This window comes from Dromaius novaehollandiae, chromosome 3 (assembly GCF_036370855.1).
Source record: "Dromaius novaehollandiae isolate bDroNov1 chromosome 3, bDroNov1.hap1, whole genome shotgun sequence".
In the NCBI taxonomy this organism is placed as follows: domain Eukaryota; kingdom Metazoa; phylum Chordata; class Aves; order Casuariiformes; family Dromaiidae; genus Dromaius; species Dromaius novaehollandiae.
Genome location: NC_088100.1, coordinates 120146545 through 120166279, shown reverse-complemented (window position 1 = coordinate 120166279; position 19735 = coordinate 120146545). Strand labels below are relative to the sequence as shown.

Here is a 19735-nt window from a genome sequence, read left to right as displayed (position 1 = left end):
TGGCAGGGAGTCAAAGAGCAGGCTATGCCTACTGTTACTACCCAGACAAGGAACACTCCTTTGTAAGAGCATGCACATCAAATGCCTCAAAACTCACAGCTTTTCCTACAAGCATAAAAGCATACTTTTACAAAGAAAATTCCTACAACAGTTAGTCCTACCCTAACTGTGGTTTTTGGAAGAAACAGTTGTAAAAATTATGAACTTATCCACTTCCCCATTGACAAGGATGGTCAAATAAACAGAACTGCTTCTATACAGCCTTGAAAAGGAACAACTGAGGAGGAGAAAGACAGAAATCAATAAAATCTTAAGCAATGTGAGTAGCAAGCAACTATTCACAAATTAATTAGCATAAGACAGGTTCAAAACCAAAAATGTTCTTCCCACAATGCATGGTTAATCTGTGAAATTCACTGTCAAACGATACTGTGGATACTAAAAGTTTACAGGGCTTCAAAAACCAAATGATTTTTTCTTTGAGTTTGTCCATTGAGGGCTATTAAATATGAAGATGCCAATACTGGCACAGAAAACCTTGAGCAACAATTTGCTGGAGAACAGAATGTTATCCTGAGGAATAATATTATAAATGCACCATTTTTTATCTTCCATTATTGGCCACTGGGCCAATAACCAGACACTGGGCTAAATGAATCTTTTGTCTGATTTATGTTCCAGTTCAGTTTTGTTCTAGGCTGTCCAATTTTCCACACACTTAATACATATACAGAAATACATGCCCTTCAATCACTAGTACTTCTGGTGTATCCAATCTCTCAACCTTATTAAATTCAAGTTACTATCCTTAGTGCACTCCATATCCATACAGCATATCAGCCATACAATGAATCATACTTAGAAAAGCCTGTACAAATAGCCAGTATGCAAAAATATTACATTTTCAGCTTAGTATCACTTTACTTCATGCCTGGAAATCACATTATATTCTCTCATGCACCAATCTTAAGCAAACGCATTAAAGAGAACTACTTATTTTGAAAATGTTATTTTAAAAATAATACTGTTTTTTGAATTATGAGAGAAGTGTCTCCTCTTTCACTGCCCCTATCAGATGCACACGTATATCACTCTTGCATGACTTACACTTCCTCACGTTGTATCTCCTGGCTCATGTTTGAGAGAGATGCAGGGACACTTTCCTTGGTGGAAAATTCTATCTCAAAGTATCCTTCTTTCCTCTCTTTGTTTGTAAATTCGCATCTGACTGAATATGATTATGTTGTTCTCCACTGTACAGCCAGGTTCAGAAGTCACCCTGTTTCTAGAGAGGTACTTAACCCTCTTCTCCATCACAGCTGGTCAACTCCAAACCTCAAAATGGCTTTGACACGTCCTGCCCTATTGCTTGAACTGCTAAAGGTCACAGAAGCTGGATCGCAGCTATCCACAAAATTCACTGTATTATCTTCTCAACTTTTTCTATTAGCTACTTGTAATTGCTCTTCATTAACCACTTGAGTATCTTCAGATTCATTTTCATTTTTAATGCCCAAGGACTGCAAGTATTCAAGCAGATTTTTGCAAGAATATTCTTGCAAAAATCATCTCCATTTGTATTGCTAGATTCTGTCTTACTGCATTTTGTCTGTTTTTGCCATGAGGAATACAGCCTCTCATTTGCTAAGTCTGGCTCAGTGATCTCCTTTACATATTAAGATATATTTACTTCATGTGTACACTAGTTTTGATTGTCTATAGGTTCTAATTTCTGCTTTAGTAACATTCTTTGTTTACATCAGTAAAATGCCTTAGGAAGTAACTGTGCTTTTTAACCATTACAAATTAACTTTCAGTGCCACAGTTCTAATTTTTTCTTTCCTTTTTGACAAACTACTGTCTTTGAATCAGAGCCGATATAGCAAATACTTCAAAAAAGGAAGAAAAGTTAGTCAGACATTAATTCCCACACTCCAGGGAAGAAAGATAATGTTCTACCTGTCTGTATTTAATTTCCCTGCACTGCTGATACCTTCATCGGTGACACTAATATTAAGAGGGCCCAATGTCTTCTGCTTCTAAAATTTTATCATCCAGATCTGCCTTTGACATCTTTTTAATACTTGCAATGCTGGGTGACTTTGTATAAATGGAACTACATTAACGGGAATGCAACATTAGTAGCAGAAAAAAAATTAACACAGGCATAGTTTTATTTATGTTCAGAAGAAAATAATACAGGTAAGTGCCTCAAATTACTTCAGGCAGATTTTAACCATTTATTTCCAGTATCTATTAATGAAACTCTTCTAAGCTGTATCTTTTCTGTTAACTAGTTCTACCATGATCCAGAACTCTTCATTTATTTAAAGGAAAAAAAAAAAAAAATCAATGAAATGGGGTATATGCAATCATTTAAAAAGATGTAAAAACTTGTATAAAAATTTCTTCAATTTTTATTTTTAGTTGTATTACTACCTTCTTTATCAGAGATATGTTTACAGACTCCTGCAGAATTAAAAATATTTTAAGACGGATTTTCTCTAACAATTAGTCCAAACTCTAAACCTCTGCAGTAATATTATAAATTATAAATACAACCATAATTATTATGATTTTTTGTAGCCATCTTCAGCACTTCCAGTATCTTTGAGTGATAGCATGATATAAAATAAACAGCTCCAAAAGCATCAGTTTTATACTTATGAGTTCCAGGAGTAGTTTTTCAATAATAATAATAAAAAAAAAGGTATTTGTTGGGGCACAAGGAAAGAGTCATCATGGCTCTAGTTACTTCAAAACTCACCACAAGAATTAAGTGACTTCTCAGGAAAATTTTGGTTTGTAGGAATCAGAGCATACTGTAACAATTTTAATAGATGTTGCCAGTTTTAAGAGCACAGACTAAAGTAAAGTCCGAGTAAAAATAAAAGTTCAGTTATTTGACTTTTTGCTTTTTCCTTGCCTGAAATTGTTCAGTTTTGTTTTTGACAGATTTTATTAGCATGGATAAGGCAGGATCTATGGATTTCTTCTCCTTTTTCTCCATCTTTGCCACCTCCACCTCTCCCTTCTTTGCCATCTTGTTCTCATGTCCTTTGCTTGCCTCCTTAAGATCTTGCTGCTTTTGTTCTCTTCGGCGAGCCTTCTCTTCCAAGATCTTTTCTACTGCTTTTGTCTTCTTGAAATTTGGATCCGAAGGATCCAAATTAAATAGCGGGGAAGTAAACATGGCTTGGAATCTTGTATCAGCAACATTTACCTGAAGGCAGAAAGAGAGATAACCTTATTTTAGATAACCTTTATCCATGATAGTAAAGCTTTTAAATACAATATGACATGAAATAAAACAGCAAAATACTGTAATCAGGTAAAAATGACAAAGGTTGAGAGAAGGACAATGCTTAACTCTGACTTTTACATAAATGTGCTGAACTCTTAAGCTGATTTTGCCTGATGTGGGAAAAAAAAAAAAAAAAAAAGCATTGCCAAAGTATCAGTTGTGTAAACTTCAGAAGCAGAGCTGCTTAAGGAGACAGAAGTTCATGAAATTGTTCATCCTTACTGAAATAGCTCCAGTCACAAAAGTTTGATGAATGGCGACAAGTAAACATTTGTAGAAATTCTGTGTATGCCTCAATTGGCAAACCAAGAAAAGGTTTGTTGTTGGAGAAAAACAGGCCAGTAGGGAAGCAGCAGTGGATCCCAATCAGAACAAAGGTACCAGTGAGTATTTCGGGCAATGAGTTGCTCAAGGGCTTGCATAAATATTGTCTTGTCACTTTACAGAATTTGACTCTGCCCACCCCCTTCAACCTTGTTATCAAAATATTTCTTTCCTCTGAAAACAGCCTGTAACTCCCTTAAAGGACAGATCAAAGGTTCTTCTCCTTCAGCTAGGCTAAGGGAGGAGAATGGCATGGAACCCCCAGTTATTTCCTGAAAATAGGATAACTAACAAAAATTCTAGTTAAGTCTCAGAATCAGGATTCCACCATTACCTGGAAGTCATCTTCTAATAATTCCTTCTTTTTCATTAAGAGTTTCTTTTTCTTCTTGCTCAAATTCTGTTGTTCGACAATCTTTTTATAGTTAAAATGTTTCCTGACATCATCCTCATCGTCCATCATAAGTAGGGCCATTTCAGCCTGTTACAATGGAAAACAGTCCATGTAGACAATGAAATGAGGTTTTTCATGAAAAAGATACTGCAACAGTGTCAATAAAGTCTATATGATTACACATACATATAAATGAGTTTAAACAGGGTTGTCAAGGCAGTCTTATTTCAGACATTTCCTAACTGCTGAGTGCTTAACTGTTCATCCATAATATTCTTTTAACACTTTGAGGTATAATATTAAACACAATTGTTGATTTCCTCTTTTATTAAATATAAATAAATGCAAATATACACATTCAACTATGCAACATATACTAATAATCTAGCCTGATAACTGTATACCCCAACTTAGAAATCATGAATGTATATAATTTTATAGCAATAATCACACTGCAAAATGAAAACTAAATTTAATACCTTTATTTAATTTCTTCTGGAAAATAATGCAAGGCAAACATACAATAACTGGAACAATTCAATCTTCAAAATTAAGTCTACAGTACAAGTTTCTAATGTACAAATGTTTCATACTGTGCTGGTGTTAGAAGTAAACATCCTGCACTGCCCCAACATGCAAATATACTGGTATAATTTTAAAGCTAGAGGGACTGTCGGGTCATTATGGTTGCCATGCCCTTACATTTCACTGTTACCTAACTCTGTTGAGCTGTGTTCAACTATAATATAACTCTTCTAGAAAGTTATCCTGTTTTAATCTTAAGACATCAAGGCACAGATGATCTACCAGTCTTCTTGGGTAATTTGTTCCAAAACTTCTCACTAGTAGAAGTGCACAATTTTATTCTATTGCTGTTTATAACCATCCTATTAAATTCCCCAACTCCACTCACGCATACGTAAGTATTTGCAGAATTCAGACAATTCAATATCTATAATCCTTAACATTTTAAAACACTTTACCTTCTGGTTTTCGATTTCAGTTTCATTCTCTGGAGCACTTTCAACCAATTTTGCCTTCTTCCTTAAACCTGAGTCCAAACATAGGATACACATTTATTCAAGCTTACACATGACAGCATAATTTACCTATGAGTAGGCCTCAAAATGCATCTCATTTTCTTGTAGTCAGTATTTAAATGTCAGATGTAGAGGAAAAACTAAAAAATTAAGAAAAATCACCTAGACTTAATAAAGAGTGAGTGAATATTTGCTCACCATCTGCTCACTGAGTATTTGCTAACCATTAAGGAGGCAGCAGTGCTCAAATGGCAGAAAGAAGTCAATGAAAACAAACAAAAAAAGGTTTTACTGTATTTTTCATAAAGCAGTAGACAGAACTATCATAACAGTACAGGCAAGCATGACTTCAATCCCAAGGTACTTTAAAGAGAAACTGGTTTATACACTCATAAACATAACTAAAGTGTCCTCGGTCCTCAAATTGTTCACTTGTTCTACTCTAAGTTTTAGTACAGAATGGCACAATGTAATAAATACTTTAGGAGAACAAAAAGCAAATCTGCAACTCTATCTGCAGCTGAAGGACAAAGTACATCAGTTAAAAAAAAAAAAAAGAGAGAGAGACTGAAGCTGTTTTTTAAATTAATATACAAGATTAAAAGACCATATTGTGCTGTTAGCCAAGCAAGAACAGAATTAGGGGAATAAAAACACAATTGACTCTGTTTGGCATGAATATTCTTCTAATGAAGCTTTCTTACTTTCTTAGAAGATACTTTAAAGTGCCGATTAGACAAATGTAATGAATAGTAACAGCATAAAACAGAAGTCAACATAACTTTTAATGAAAACAGCCCCATTTACACATCCTTTGAAATCAAATTATTCTCTTTGGGAAGCCTGTAGACCTAGATCAAGAAGGAACAGAGAAAGCAGAAGGTTTCCTGACCTGAACCACACACTCTGACCTTTGAGCTTGGAATTACATTCTCAGGCAATTTATTATAGTCCACTGGGGGTATTCTTAAGGAAGATATTTGGCTCCATTTTATTAAGCCAGATTTGTACTCAAACTAGAAATACAAATATGCCAAAAACCTGTCAAGTTATATCACTAAGTATACTCTGGAACAGGACACATTTCTCAAAGAACATTTTTTCCTCCCTTGACTATTCTCTTGACTATTTCTAAATGGATTCCAAGCTTGAAATGGATTTCTAGAACAGAACAAAGTAACCACTGCCACCAAAAGACAACTATCCAGATGCATAATGTCATCAGCTGTTAATTTAGTGCTTTCAGAAAACGTGCAGGAAAAATCAGGTTCAAAAATACTTGTTTACCTAACTTATACAATGTTAATTTAATGTGTAGGAGGGAGAAACAAATTTATATATGACTTCAACAAATTTGAAGTCTTTTCTATCTTCCCAGAATTGGGTAAACGAGTGAAAAAGAAGCAGAGCATGACGATTCTTAAGTGGAGACAATGATTCCAGAAGATGAATCAATAAACGCTTCTCCCTTCTTTCGAAGGGCAGTCCTAAACTTGTCTTCCCTCTTCTTTCCTTAAATGTAGAAACACACAAGTAAAGACAGCTTATCTTTGAAAAGCCGTCACAGGACTTGTGTTGCTTCAAATGTGGGTGAGTCAGGGGCCAGCACCAAACTAAGCTATTTTCTATGGAAAACAAACAAACAAAATTTTTCTCTGACTCCTTAGGCAGCTAATAGCTTGGGGTCTGAAATCATTCTTTACACTAAAACCTTTTCCCATCCTACTGACAAGCTTTTTTTTTCAGAATTGACAAATGCATAAAATTACTGTTAATCACTTTGCCCAGAAATCATTAATTGTTATCCATCCATGATAAAAAAAAACCCGAATATTTCTAGCATACAATGAAATTCCAATTTCTTTCCATTTCCTATGGCTCTCACAAGAAAAGCACATTCTCTCCTGCCTCGCTTATATTATTTTTTTCCATAAACTTCAGCTGACATGTAACCAATACTTTCATCTTCAGCTGCCAGAAAATCAGTCCTGAAAGAATAAGAAAGATATCTAAAATAGATCCATCCGGAAAACTTAAGAATGTTTCTGGCTAACAAAAAGTCAGTTCACATTTGATAGCTACAAGTTCTTTTCCCTTTTGGTAAGAAATTCATGACTAACTCCTCTATCAACAAAAATTCAGCACACTCTTTATTCTGTAGGGAGATAATATGAGTAAATTACTTAAAGTGTTCAAAGTAATCAGATTTCAAACTGGCATTAAAATCTGTCTATTAATTCCATTACAAAACACAATATTGAAAGATGGGACGGTTGCACAGAGACCATTATCCTTGATTAGTGGTGTACATTCACCCGCTAAACTGTATTTTTTCTTTTCAGCGTCTCATGGATTTCAGTTTGAATTGCAAGTTTCCTTTGTACCTAAGCTTTCTACATCTTGTTAATAACAGGGTGTGTTACTGAAAATCTCTTTATCGGAAGTGTTTCTGAACTCTTCAAAAAACATGGCAATTAGCAATATGATACATTATTTAGCTGTAGGTTGCTTCAAATATGAACTAGTATTAAACAATATTGAAGTCTTGTACTAATAAATATATACATATATACACACACAAATATATACACATATATATATATTCCTTTTCCTCAAAAAAGGAATTAACAGAAACTATGTTTAATAGATGTAGCTATTCTGAAGCTACTCACTGATTTCCAAAAGCAGGAGGCTGCTATCACGTTAATAAGCAATTGCACTACTCAGCTCTTAGTCTTCCAACAGTTTAAGTTAAAATATAGTCATTCTGTATTGCACAGAGCTTTTTTATGAGACCCCAAAGAAACAGACATACTAAGACTGAAACTTGCCAAGCTGAATTACAGATTTATAGTTGGTTTTTTTTTTTTAATTATATATGTTAATATAAAACAAGAGTGGCAGGCTATTCTTTCCTGACAATACTAAACTAGAATCAAGCTGCTTAAATACAACCTAAAGGCTCATACACATACAGCGGTTTACATTTTAGTCCATGGTACTACTGAAAAAACATCTAGGGCTTATGCACATACAAAACTCTGTCCAAAGAAAGCACTGGCATGAATTTCACAAGTGCTAATTAGCCCACGCTTGCACCCTACATGGGCACTCTTTGGGCATAACAAGCACGAGGAATCTGCTTTACCATGCCTCTCTCGAGAGGAAGCACTCCACATCACAAGAATCACCGCCGGCTTCATAAACAGCTTTCTGGAACAGAGACAAGCCTGGCAAATACATGCTTGAGTAGACTTCTCATAACTGCTGGTTTTTCTTTCGTACCGCTGTCGCTCAAATAGGCTGTTTGTCTAACACCTCCTTACAATCTCGCTTCCCTCCAATTGCCTCAACTTGTCAAAAGCTAACTTGCACAGTTGCTTGGTACAGCGAACAAGTCAATCTAGCCTGGGAGCAAATATACCCGCTCCAAAGCCCTAACAGCACTGCTGTCTCCTCACTGTTTCTGCTCTGGTCCACCTCAGTCTGCGAGCATATCCTGTCACATGTTGTTTCAGTATAATCTAAGATCATTTGACAGTCAGTTTAAGGGAGAAATTTCAGTCTTTCAGGAAAACTGTTGAAGGCTTATGAAAAATTATGATCGTTCAAGTTATGACTGCCTGTACCCTAGATACAAAGTTGGCAGAGCTACAGCCTAGTTCAAAGAACATCATAACTCCTTTTCCCCAACTGGATAAGCTAGCTGTGCTTAAAAACAACGCCAGCTATGAGACAGAGGTTGTTCTGGGTACACTTGGTGAAAGCCAAAGCTGTGCTGTGTAATCATCGTTAAAATGTCAACTGGCTTGCAGCCAGCCACTGTACTCTCTCTTTAAAACTGTTCCAGGGCTCGCCGCATTCTGCTTTTCTCCTCCTTCTCAGTAGATCATCAGTAAGCTTGCAAACAAAAGTTTCACTCGCATAACCTTTATGTCTGTTTTACCATCCCCATGTATGGTACGACTCCATGCACACTAAAAGTCCATTCTCCATATTGTGGACAGAAACGTTAAAGTGTAGATATGATCGTTCTGTGCTGAGCCCTGTCATGACTCAAAGAACTTCTCGTGTAACGCTGAAGAAACCGTTTTTTGGTTTTTGTTTTTTTGTTTTGTTTTTTAAGATTTTGCATACAACACTGAAACATCAAACATTACTATTAGAGTACCTACACATTTTTGCTAGTAACAAAAACAAGGAGTTGAAGAAATGGAATCTTCCCAGCGGTCTCCGAAATATCCTATACCTGACTCACCTACCTACTTGCTAGGAAAGCGAGGCAAAAAAACAGCATTGCGTGACACCTTAAATTGTGATATTTTCTTTAAAACATGAATGGGATTCATCCTTATTTTTCTATACTTCATAATATTTAGACATATAGATAAGCTCATTAAGACACAAATAAGTTCACATTTTTTTCTGAATTATTTACTTTTTCCTAATACAAACAATCAGGATATAAGCCTATGCTGGCCGGTTTCAAATTAAACCAAGTGAATTCTTTTAAAATGGAATTTGAATGTACACTGCTATAGTTGGAAAAACTAAAAAAACAGAGTGGTGATTATCTGTAAATCTGTTGCTACTTTTTAAAAAATATACAATTCCATGCGTCATTCTTAGGCTTTGGCTCCGAAAAGCAGGGAAGGCCAGGAACTTACACTTCCTGATTATCCCCACTATAAAACTTTAACCACCAAAGTTGTAGTCAGAACAAATTTGCTGTTACCACAGCAAAAGCTAACTTAAACACTGGACCAAGAAGCTTGGAAAAAAGGTATCCTAAAAATCCAAGCCAGACAAGTTAATTCCTAAAATACTACATTTCAAAATAGCTTAACACTGTCTTGATGTCCATATTATCATGCTAAAATGAATTCCTAGACTGAAATTAATAAAGGAAGTCTGCTATCTATTTAGCATTAGATCATCATAATTCTGAAAACTTGAATAGTTCTCTGTTTTCCATTTACGTAGGCTATCTGCACTAAAGGTCTATTTTGAAAATATGATTTATTTTTCTCTAACTGTGGAAACATGTTTAAGCTTTTCAATTAAAAAAAAAATACCACAGATGTATTTTAAGCTCATTATTTCACCATCAGGGCTTTTAGGTAGCCAGACTACACTAGTAAAAATGTGCAGACTAATAGCAAACAAAATCAGTTTCTTCTGAAAGACAACTTTGTGAAGAATGATCAGTGCAGCTGCACTACCAGAAATGTACATACGTATGTACATACATAAACAAACAGGTAGGAAGAAATTCAAAAGGTAAAACAATCTGCCGAAAAAAAGATCAAGTTCTCATCTGTTTAAAAAAATCAAATTTAATCTGGAATTTAAAAAAGGAAGAAAGAAAAAAAAATGCTTCCACTTTTTTTTTTAAATCTCTAAACAAGAGGTATTTGGCTTTGTTCTCAGCCAGGCTATTTCCCACATCATCATACTCTTTGCCATTATCCTTACCACCTACACTCCCAGTTAGTTACCAGAAAACTTGTTTTTTATATGATGCAAAAACATTTGATGTATTTATCTAACTGACCCAAACTTCAAAGGGGCCCGTACATAGCTGGCTTCTCACATACATAAAAGGAAACAAGCTTCCAAGGCAATGAAGTTCTTTTCTTCTGGAATATTTTGGGGTTAGATGGCTAGCTTGTTGCCAATAGACATCCCCAAAAGTTGACTAAACGATGGTCTCTGATGAAAGCTAGGAGAAATATTTTCCCTACCATTCTATGTACTACAATATGCATCATTACTGCCTGCAATTGTAGGCAAATGACATCTACTCTATCTCATTTTGAACATGCCATCTCTGCATTTATCCTAGCCTGACTTCATTTCTAAAGCTCATTATTTAAAGAAAAGACATGTTTATTCCAGAAAAGTTACCCCTCCTGACTTACCTGTTTTCCCAAGCTCTTCAGCAAAGTATGGGTCACTGAGATCAACATCAGATGGAAGTTCATCTCCACTCAATTCTCTCTCAGCAGTAGCCTGTAACAAAACATAAACAGTATTTCAATCAACATACAAACTACTACGTAAGTTTCACTGAAATTAAATGTTCCTTCTGCTAGTGACTATGAACATGAAAACTGAAATACTGTATGCTGAACTGCATAAAAACTAGAACACACTAAAAACTGCAAGTAAAGACAAACGAACAATTTAAAATCTGCTTCAAAGACTGAACTATAAAAGATTTTTATGTACCCAAAGAAGGGCAATTTACTTATTCAAAGGATCTTTAATACATGTATCCATAGACTATAAAATGCACCAGCTAACCATATCAACAAATTACAGGATCAAATAATGTTTACAAAAAATGAATGATTTTAAGAGACTGTTAGTCACTACATTTGGGAAAACACATTGGAAAGTTCTCTAGTTGGTATGGTTTTCAGTCCGAACGCGCCATATACTAAGTCTGTGGTGTATATTCAAGAGGAAATCCTTTCTGCTTCACAGGATGCAGTTTTCAAACTTCAGCAATAAAAATCAAAGCACAGAACATAGCTCTGTGTACCTAATTATTACCTAATCACTTTTATTTCCTACAAAGACTGACAATATAGCCTTACTACATGAAGGAACATGCTCTTCTATTCTTTGGAAAGAGTAATGAAGTAGTGAAGAATATATACCACTTCTATTTAAAATAAGAAAAGTTGCACAGCATTCTCAGAATGGCACCACTTCCAGCTCAGGAAGTCACAGATCCAAAAGCCACCATGGTATGCCAGGGAAATTTCATTATATTACTTGCTCTGCTCCTTCCCAAACAACACTTCTGACTGAGACAGAATACCATGTGCAAAAACTATATGTCTGACACAGCATCATGGCATTGTTATGTCCTTATTTTATGTTCCGCAAAAACTCTACTGGGGGAAAAACTTGAGTAAGGAGTCTCACTTTATGCTCTGAAATTCAAAAAAACATGAACCTGGATTTAAAAGGATAAGTTCAATTACTGGAAGAACTATGAAAACTCTGACTTAATTTATCAGACCAAATCAGAATCTTATGCTAGCAAAAAAATAGTGCAATTTATTAAATTCAGATCACGCATCTTCCAAAAGATTTAAGAAGTTATTGATCAGATGCCATTTAAAACTGACTGGAATGGACAGTGTACCTCAAGTTGTAGGAATTACTCTTATAAACATTATTCTGTAACATGAATTAGATGGAGAATAATTTAAGTATTTGGGGAAGTTAGATTAGCAGCTGCAGTAAGGTTTCATTACTCTGCCTATTTCTGCAGATTACCACCACAGGAGTCAGTCAATTTACAATTGCATTCTGTGTGTAGAAAGAAAAAGCAACAACAATTTTCACACTGCTACAGGCCCATTTTGTCATTCGTACACAGAACTATTTAATATTTACTAATTTTCTTTTGCAATTTGAAATTTGAGTAGTTCTTCAGGCCTATTATTTTTTTGCTCCTACTGCTTTGGGAGATGAAAGTCTCTATCACTGTAGACCAAAAAATTCCCAAACCACAGCTATCATTCTAATGATAACTTTGCACTGATGAGCTTATTCTAGCAAAAAAATACATTTCCTCATGCATTCAAAAGTATACCAGAACAGTTGGTTTTTAACTAGACTAATTTATCTTTAAAGTTACACAAGTTAAAAATAGATAGATGCTTGCAAGCATATTATGTATGACCAGTATTATCCTGAAAATCTTCTAATTTTGTAGGTTTGATGAGGAACACTCAGTCTTTCCAAATGAATGACCACTGCATGTTCAAATCTCAAAATAGTACTAGAAGCTATACAACTTTTTAAAATTTATCCAAGCAAATAACAACAGCAATTTCAAAAACTGAAAAAAGTGACCAAAGCAAACATTACCTTTCTTTTTTTTTTAAGATTTCGTTTTTCTTTCTTTTTCTCTAAGTATTTTTGCCATGGAGTTAGTTTGTCCTTTCCTTCCAAACGGTTTTTGACCATTTCTTCAGCGGTTTCTTTGAGGCCTAGATCAAAAAATAGTAAGTTAAAGGAAATGAGATGAATCTGAATTTTTTTTTTAAATCAACTCCTTCTTTTAAAAGGAATAGTCTTGTTTTTTCCTTAACAAGTCAATGAAAACAATGTAAGTATTGCTTAGAATAACATCATTACAAACAATATCAGTTTACAAGGATATGTTTTTTCAAATAAAATAATTATCCAGCCATAAATTATACAAGTGTCACAAGAGCTGACTTATGCAATACCCGATTCCCAACACTCTTGCTGTTCCTCAGAATTGTCTCCTCTGCAGTCACTAGTGTTCAGTCTACAGATGCCACTTTTTAAGGATAAGAGTAACACAATAATACATATACAGCCACCCTTAAATTTAATATACCTGACTATAATTAGTTAAGTCTCGTAAAACCACTTTGAATACAGTGTAGTCATTCCCATTTTTTGTGAGCGGAAAAAACAAAGTACAAAAGATTTAGTGAGTTGGCAAAGATTCTGAAAAGTTAAATCATGACCAGAACATACGACTATCTCCAAACAGCTGGCCTACGCCTCTAACCAACACCGTCTGTTTCACACAGAGTTACTACCTAGTTGTTACCATATCAATATGACTCACGGACACAATAAAAGTTGATATATATCATCTTCTTGATTGAAACTTTGCCTCTGTGGTAATACTGTGAGAATGCTGCAGTATCTCTGAAAAAGTATTTTCATCCTTTATTGTAAAAGAGAACAATAAGCTATTATTTTGGAAAATTTAAAGTCAAAATAAAGTTGCAGCTAAAAAGTCCACAAGAACCCAAATAATAAACCAAAGAATTTCTTGCATTATGTACTACTGTCAGAACATATGTATTGTCACACTAGGTAAGATATTTCCAAGTCATCCAGCCTTTTAATTCTGCAATAACTTTTGGGACAAGAAAGAAAGTATGAAATCTTGTATTTGCACTTTAATTTCAAGTGATACAGGAGAAGAGGAAAGCATATTAAAATATCAAGAGGCTTAGGATTTTTCAAATATTTAGGTCATGCAGAAAAGCACAGGCTTTCTGGATTTGCATTGTATTTTTTTTACCCAAACTATTGCAATCAGAAAATTACACCCCATTAAAGACAAAAAATATCATTGTTTTTCTAGTATGTATATAAATAGATGGATAATAAAAGAAAATGCTTTTTAAGCCACAAAAATAGAAATGGCTGTTTTTTAATCTTAAAATATTTGTAATGTTCTGAAATACTGAACAAGTACTATGGATGCATTACACAGTCTACCTAACTACCGAACAAGGCTTTGATTAACCAAGTCTATTTTCCTGTTAAATAGCTAGAAGTTTTAAGTCACAAAATTATTTTTAAAGCTACTTAGTACCTTATTAGTTTAATAATAGAAAGCTATCTTAAACATAAGAAACAGTACACTCTTGGCACGACAGGAAACCTGGATTCAATACTTTCAAGGTAAATAGATTTTTTTTTCTAAAGTATTTGCACACAAGAAGTAGAGATTAAGGGCACAGACTGCTCGAAACAGACCAACCTCTTGAAGTAACAAAACAAATTACAGAGTGTATAAAAGCACGTATTCTGTTATCATTGGGTACCAATTCATATTGTAATGACTTAAAAGAAAGAAAAAGCTGAAGCAAGAGAAAAACAATCCTCTTACTTGGTTTGCCATGCCAAGTTACCAAAAGTAATTTTTGTATTCTAGCAGCTATGTGATCTGAAAGATCACAAGAGAGGAGTACCATTCTCTCTCTCTCTCCAGATTCTGCGAGGAATTGAAACCATTTAGACCGTTAATTTAGATCTTCGGTTCTTTGGTGTCCTTTTGTTACAGGTACGGTCTAAGAGGAGCCCTCAAGCTTGCATTTCCTGACCTGCCAACAGCAGGGAAAGGCTTGATGGCACGCTAAAGGCTTTACTGAAAGAAGTTTCCTCTCTGCTTTCACAGCATGACAGTTTCCTGACGGTCCTAGAAAAGCATACACCACAGAACTGCAAGCAAACAGTAAGGTTTCAATGTGTTAGATTTACAGTATACGCCATACTTTAACACAGACTGACACTGTTTCAAAGCCTACCACTTGAGGCTCCACAAGTATGCCCTACTCTTTAATTTAACCTTCTTGCAAATATGAATTCTGATAAGTTTTTCATCACATGATTACATTTTACCTTTTCCAGAGGACCTTAACCCCATTTAATATATAGATGATAATTAACAGGTAGCTATTCAGTATTTTTTTGTGTCACTGCTCAATTTATAGCCAATAATTTCAACCCTGCTCTCGAAACAGGAGGGAACTTTCTTTAACGTGAATCATTACAACATTCAGTGGCGGAAAAACATCACCTTAAAAGAGAATCCATTAAATACCTGGAGTGTCACCATTTTACAGATAGACTATGAAAATCCAGAACAAACACTGAATTTAAAAGCATCCTTCATTGTGGTTGAAAAATTCCGCTTTTTCAAAATCTTTACACGATACAGCACTTACATGTTACGAGGACAACTCCTACTGATTTCAGGTGCAGCTTACACGCTTTCCGCTCTTCGTCACTTTAGACAAAAGGTGTCAAGATGGGCGCTCACAAAAACAAAACTTCATGATGTAAAGAGATTAACTGACTTGCCTTGCAACACTGGAGCAGCATTCAGTGGCAGAGAGAGAGAATCCACTTTCCTGGCAGAAGGTAACAGCCTGAGCAATGAAAGCTTTTTTTCCTCCTACCTTCCTTGCTTCATTCGCTACACACTTTTTTAACTTCTGTAACAAATGAGTCAGATATCCTATAGTTCACATCCTCTTTTACGACATGCCTGATAGACCTTTGGAGCATGTAGGCATCATGTTTCTGTTCTCCCCTCCAAGTCTGACACTTTCTGTCTCTTCCCAACTACACTCGCTCCAACTGTCTCTCGTCACAGCCTCTCTCCTAGCATCCCAGTCCAGCTCCCACCTTACCAAGTCCTAACCTCCCATCTCTCACACCAGTTTTATTGCTCAGAAGTCAGTCACAGCCTGACCTCTTCAGCTGTCCTAGGCTAGATCCCATCCTTTCTCCCAACTCCCAGGTTTCTCATTTGGCCAGTCCCAGCTCCTCATCATTTCTTCCAGCTCTCCCCAGTAACGAGGAACTAAAAACAGAATTCATAATGGAAAAAAACGGGCAGCCTCGTGGACAGTTCAACCCGTCCCTAGAAAAGCAAGCAGAACATTTTTCTGAAAAACTGCAAACACCAATTTCTGCTCTTGCGCTTGTCTACACTCCAAAAATAATTCAAAGGCTCAAGAGCTGGTTACAACATGTCTGAAACGTGAAGTGCGGACAAGATCTAAAAACGTATTAAATCATGCTTTATATGAAGAAAAGAAGCAAGCAAAAAATGATAGGAGCCAGAATTAACAGAGAGTCGCAAACAATTACCACAACAAAAACTGGGTACTAAAACAGAAAATAAATGCAAAGCCATGATTAAGAAAAGGAACACTATTATATAGGTCCACCATCAATTTGCTCACTGAGAAACCATCTGATACTACCAGAACAAATACACACAATACACCTCTTCATCTCCAAAGCCAATGAAAGCAGATTCATCTGCTTCCCAGAAATTGAACTACTATTACTTTGGATATTATTTTGCGGTACTTCATGGAAAAAAACTAATAGTCAGGTAGCAACCTTGCAGATTCTCTCCGGAGAGAGTCAATACCACATCAAGAAATATATGTCACATCTCCAGAAAGGGGTGGGGAGAGGCAGAGAGACAGAGACACCAAAATCTCAAAGGAGGTTACAAGATTTCTGATTTATTTGCCTGGAAAATGGGATCATTTGATCCATCTGGCGCAGAAGGCCTTGGAGGAAAATACAGCCCTTTCTTGTGGTATTTGGCAGTCTCATGAAAGGCATCAGAGTTTCTCCACAGATCAGAATGGCTTAGAAGCGACCGTCCAGACCACTTCCCGAGAGTAAGAGCGTATTTAAGTGGTCAGAAGGCTTTTGATTGCAGAAGGGAAAAGGAATTGTCTACTTTAGGTAGAGTTACTAACTGTCCCTAGAAAAGGCTAATTTGTACCCTTACCTATATAAAAAAAAAATGTAGTACAAACAAATGAATCGCATGAGTTTTCTTTCACCTTCACAAATAAGAGCTGTGAAGAGGGAGAAACTAATATATATTAGCACGCAACTAATCACAGTTTAACTAAAGAATTAAAAAAGCATGATAAATAGCACTGTAAGAAAACTGTATATGGCTTCTCCAGCCACTGGGGGCCGGGAGGGAGAGAGGGCAGGCCAGCACGTTTGCTTCTCTAAACAAGTTAGTTTTGAAAATTTTTGCAAGTTTGACAACTTGTAATAGTCACCAAAAAAAATCAGAAGCTAAAAAGATACTATGAAAGATTCTGTTCTCAGGATATCTAAACCAGCAAGTTCATCTTGCATGTATACCTTATCAGGAAAAAAGTACTGTTGTAGGTAGCTAAAAGGAATGGCTGACAGAAATATTCTGGTAACATCAGAATTGTTCACCCCCAAAGACAGACTAAGCCACTGTCAAGACATCCTACCTAGCACGGTATAACTCCCTGAAAGAAATGCCTGGTAGCCTGTCGGGTTTTTCTCCTTTTTGTGCCCTTTACCCCTTCACTACCTCTTAGCATACCAAAGCAGGAGGGGAGAAAGGAAAAAATAATAATAATACAATTAATGTGCATTAAGGGAGAGCCTGCAAAAGGACCAGCCAACAAGCTATGGGACCAGGAGCAGCAGCTAAAATGTCATGTACAAGCTGCCGTGCCCCCCGCCAGCGTTTCCTTGCTCCACGTAACCGGTGACAACACGCGGTCGGGGCTCTCTACGCGCTTTGCAGGGAGACGACTGCCCGCTGCTCTGCTCGGGATGAAAGCAAATTCTAAAGTTGCCTTTAAGCCTAGCTAAATATTTACATCTCACTCTTCCCAAAGGATTAATTTTCAAGTTCAATAAGAAAAACTGTATGAAAAAGGGGCCGAATATAATCAACAGACTGAATTGCGGTCTTCTCCCTCTTCACCTCCTGATGGAGTTTTGGGAGATGGATATGGATGGATAGTAATTGTTGCCCAAATCAGATATGATTAAGAAAACAGATGGATGCTTAAATATAACACTGATTTTGTGCCCGAAAGAAACAGAGCATAGAGAGTTGGAACTACATCTAATTTATTTTTGCTGGCACTGAGGTTTATTTAAAACTATTATGATTCAAGAATAACTGAATCATTCACAAAGTACACTTTCTATAACCATTTGTAAATATTTGTGCCAAAACTCTAAGTTTTAAATTAATTCAAATCTCTGACTTTCAATTGAAAAACTTCCTAGGTTTAACTATTGTAATTCTCTTTATATTAAACATTTGGGCAGGAAAATGATTTTGCAATAAGTGAAGTAGATTAAGGCAGAGCATGATAACAAAAATATTTTAACAGACAAAAACTAGTTTTGAAGGAAGTTAAGGAGTCTTAAGAGATTATAACAAAAACTATTTTTGAATTCCCAAAACACTCCAAGCAGAACATAATTAAACTGCTTTGGAACTTAAATGAGCATGTTTGTTTAAGGAAAAATAATGTAATAACTAAGGTACTTCTCCTCTGAGAAGGAGGCATAACCTCAACTGCATAAATTGCCAGAGTTATAAGCTACTGTTCAGCAAGTGCCGATTATGGTCCACCCTAACAGCTCCCCTAAAACACCTCCCTTTTGGGTGCGCAGGACTTCCTCTCCAAGCGCTGCCCGAAATCAGTGAAGGCCAAAGCACTGCCGGACATTAGATGTGAAAACACTAAGACATTCCTCTTCACTTTTAACACTTACTTTGGAAGGAAGCCATCCAACTCATTGAAAGGATGAAGGAGGCAGAATAGGAGCAGGAATCTAAAGTGGATTTACAGGGACAGAGACGAGAAGCAGAGGCAAGGCGGCCAAGCTGGGCAGGAGTAACAACACCACAAACTGAACCCAGGTTTCCAAAGTATGAATGCTTTTCTTCTATGCAACAGGGTTTTTTTGGGGGGGGGGGGGGGGGGAGGGGCAGGGAAGGTGCATCTCTGTATACATCTATATATCTATCCCTATAATACTACTGGCTGCATTCCAAGGGCTAATAGTGGTACTGACCAACCTCATGGAGGTAACTGGCTTAACTAACAGGGGCAAGTGAATGCTTCTACAACTTCCAGCACTTCTGGTGATCTCCGATAACACCGTAGCTTTTTTAGGATAAGAAATTAGGAAACGCTAACATATATTGCAAAACCACGGTTGCAAAATTGAGATCAAATGCTATATACTACCAATGTAAACTTCATCGCACACATGTGCAGTCACTATATGAACAAACAGAAATTTCACAGATATCCAACTGACTCTAGACAAAGTCAGACGTTTTCATCAGGATGGTTTTACCATCAGGCCTGTCAGAGTGGCAAGAAGGACGACGAGTGTTCAGTGCGTAAACCCTACTCCTTTCCACCCCCCTTCTCAAGGAAGATGGGAACGTACCAAAAGTCGTAGGAGCTCCACAAGAAGGTGCAGTAGGGAAGGGGCTGGATTAGATGAAATATGCAACAAAGCCAATTTTCTAAAGTGAAA

General features: G+C 36.2%; 1 protein-coding gene across 1 annotated transcript in view; it reads right to left on the bottom strand.

Moving 5' to 3' along the window:
• Window positions 1-2156: 2156 nt before the first annotated feature.
• The window catches only part of ESF1 (ESF1 nucleolar pre-rRNA processing protein homolog), a 36500-nt gene continuing 18921 nt past the window's right edge, over window positions 2157-19735 (bottom strand). The window contains exons 10-14 of the mRNA XM_026094662.2: window positions 12953-13074; window positions 10984-11074; window positions 5006-5073; window positions 3963-4109; window positions 2157-3223 (exon numbers count right to left, since the gene is read on the bottom strand). Of these exons, the coding sequence (XP_025950447.2) occupies window positions 2900-3223; window positions 3963-4109; window positions 5006-5073; window positions 10984-11074; window positions 12953-13074 (752 nt within the window). The 3' untranslated portion in view covers window positions 2157-2899. The remainder of the gene's footprint in view (window positions 3224-3962; window positions 4110-5005; window positions 5074-10983; window positions 11075-12952; window positions 13075-19735) is intronic.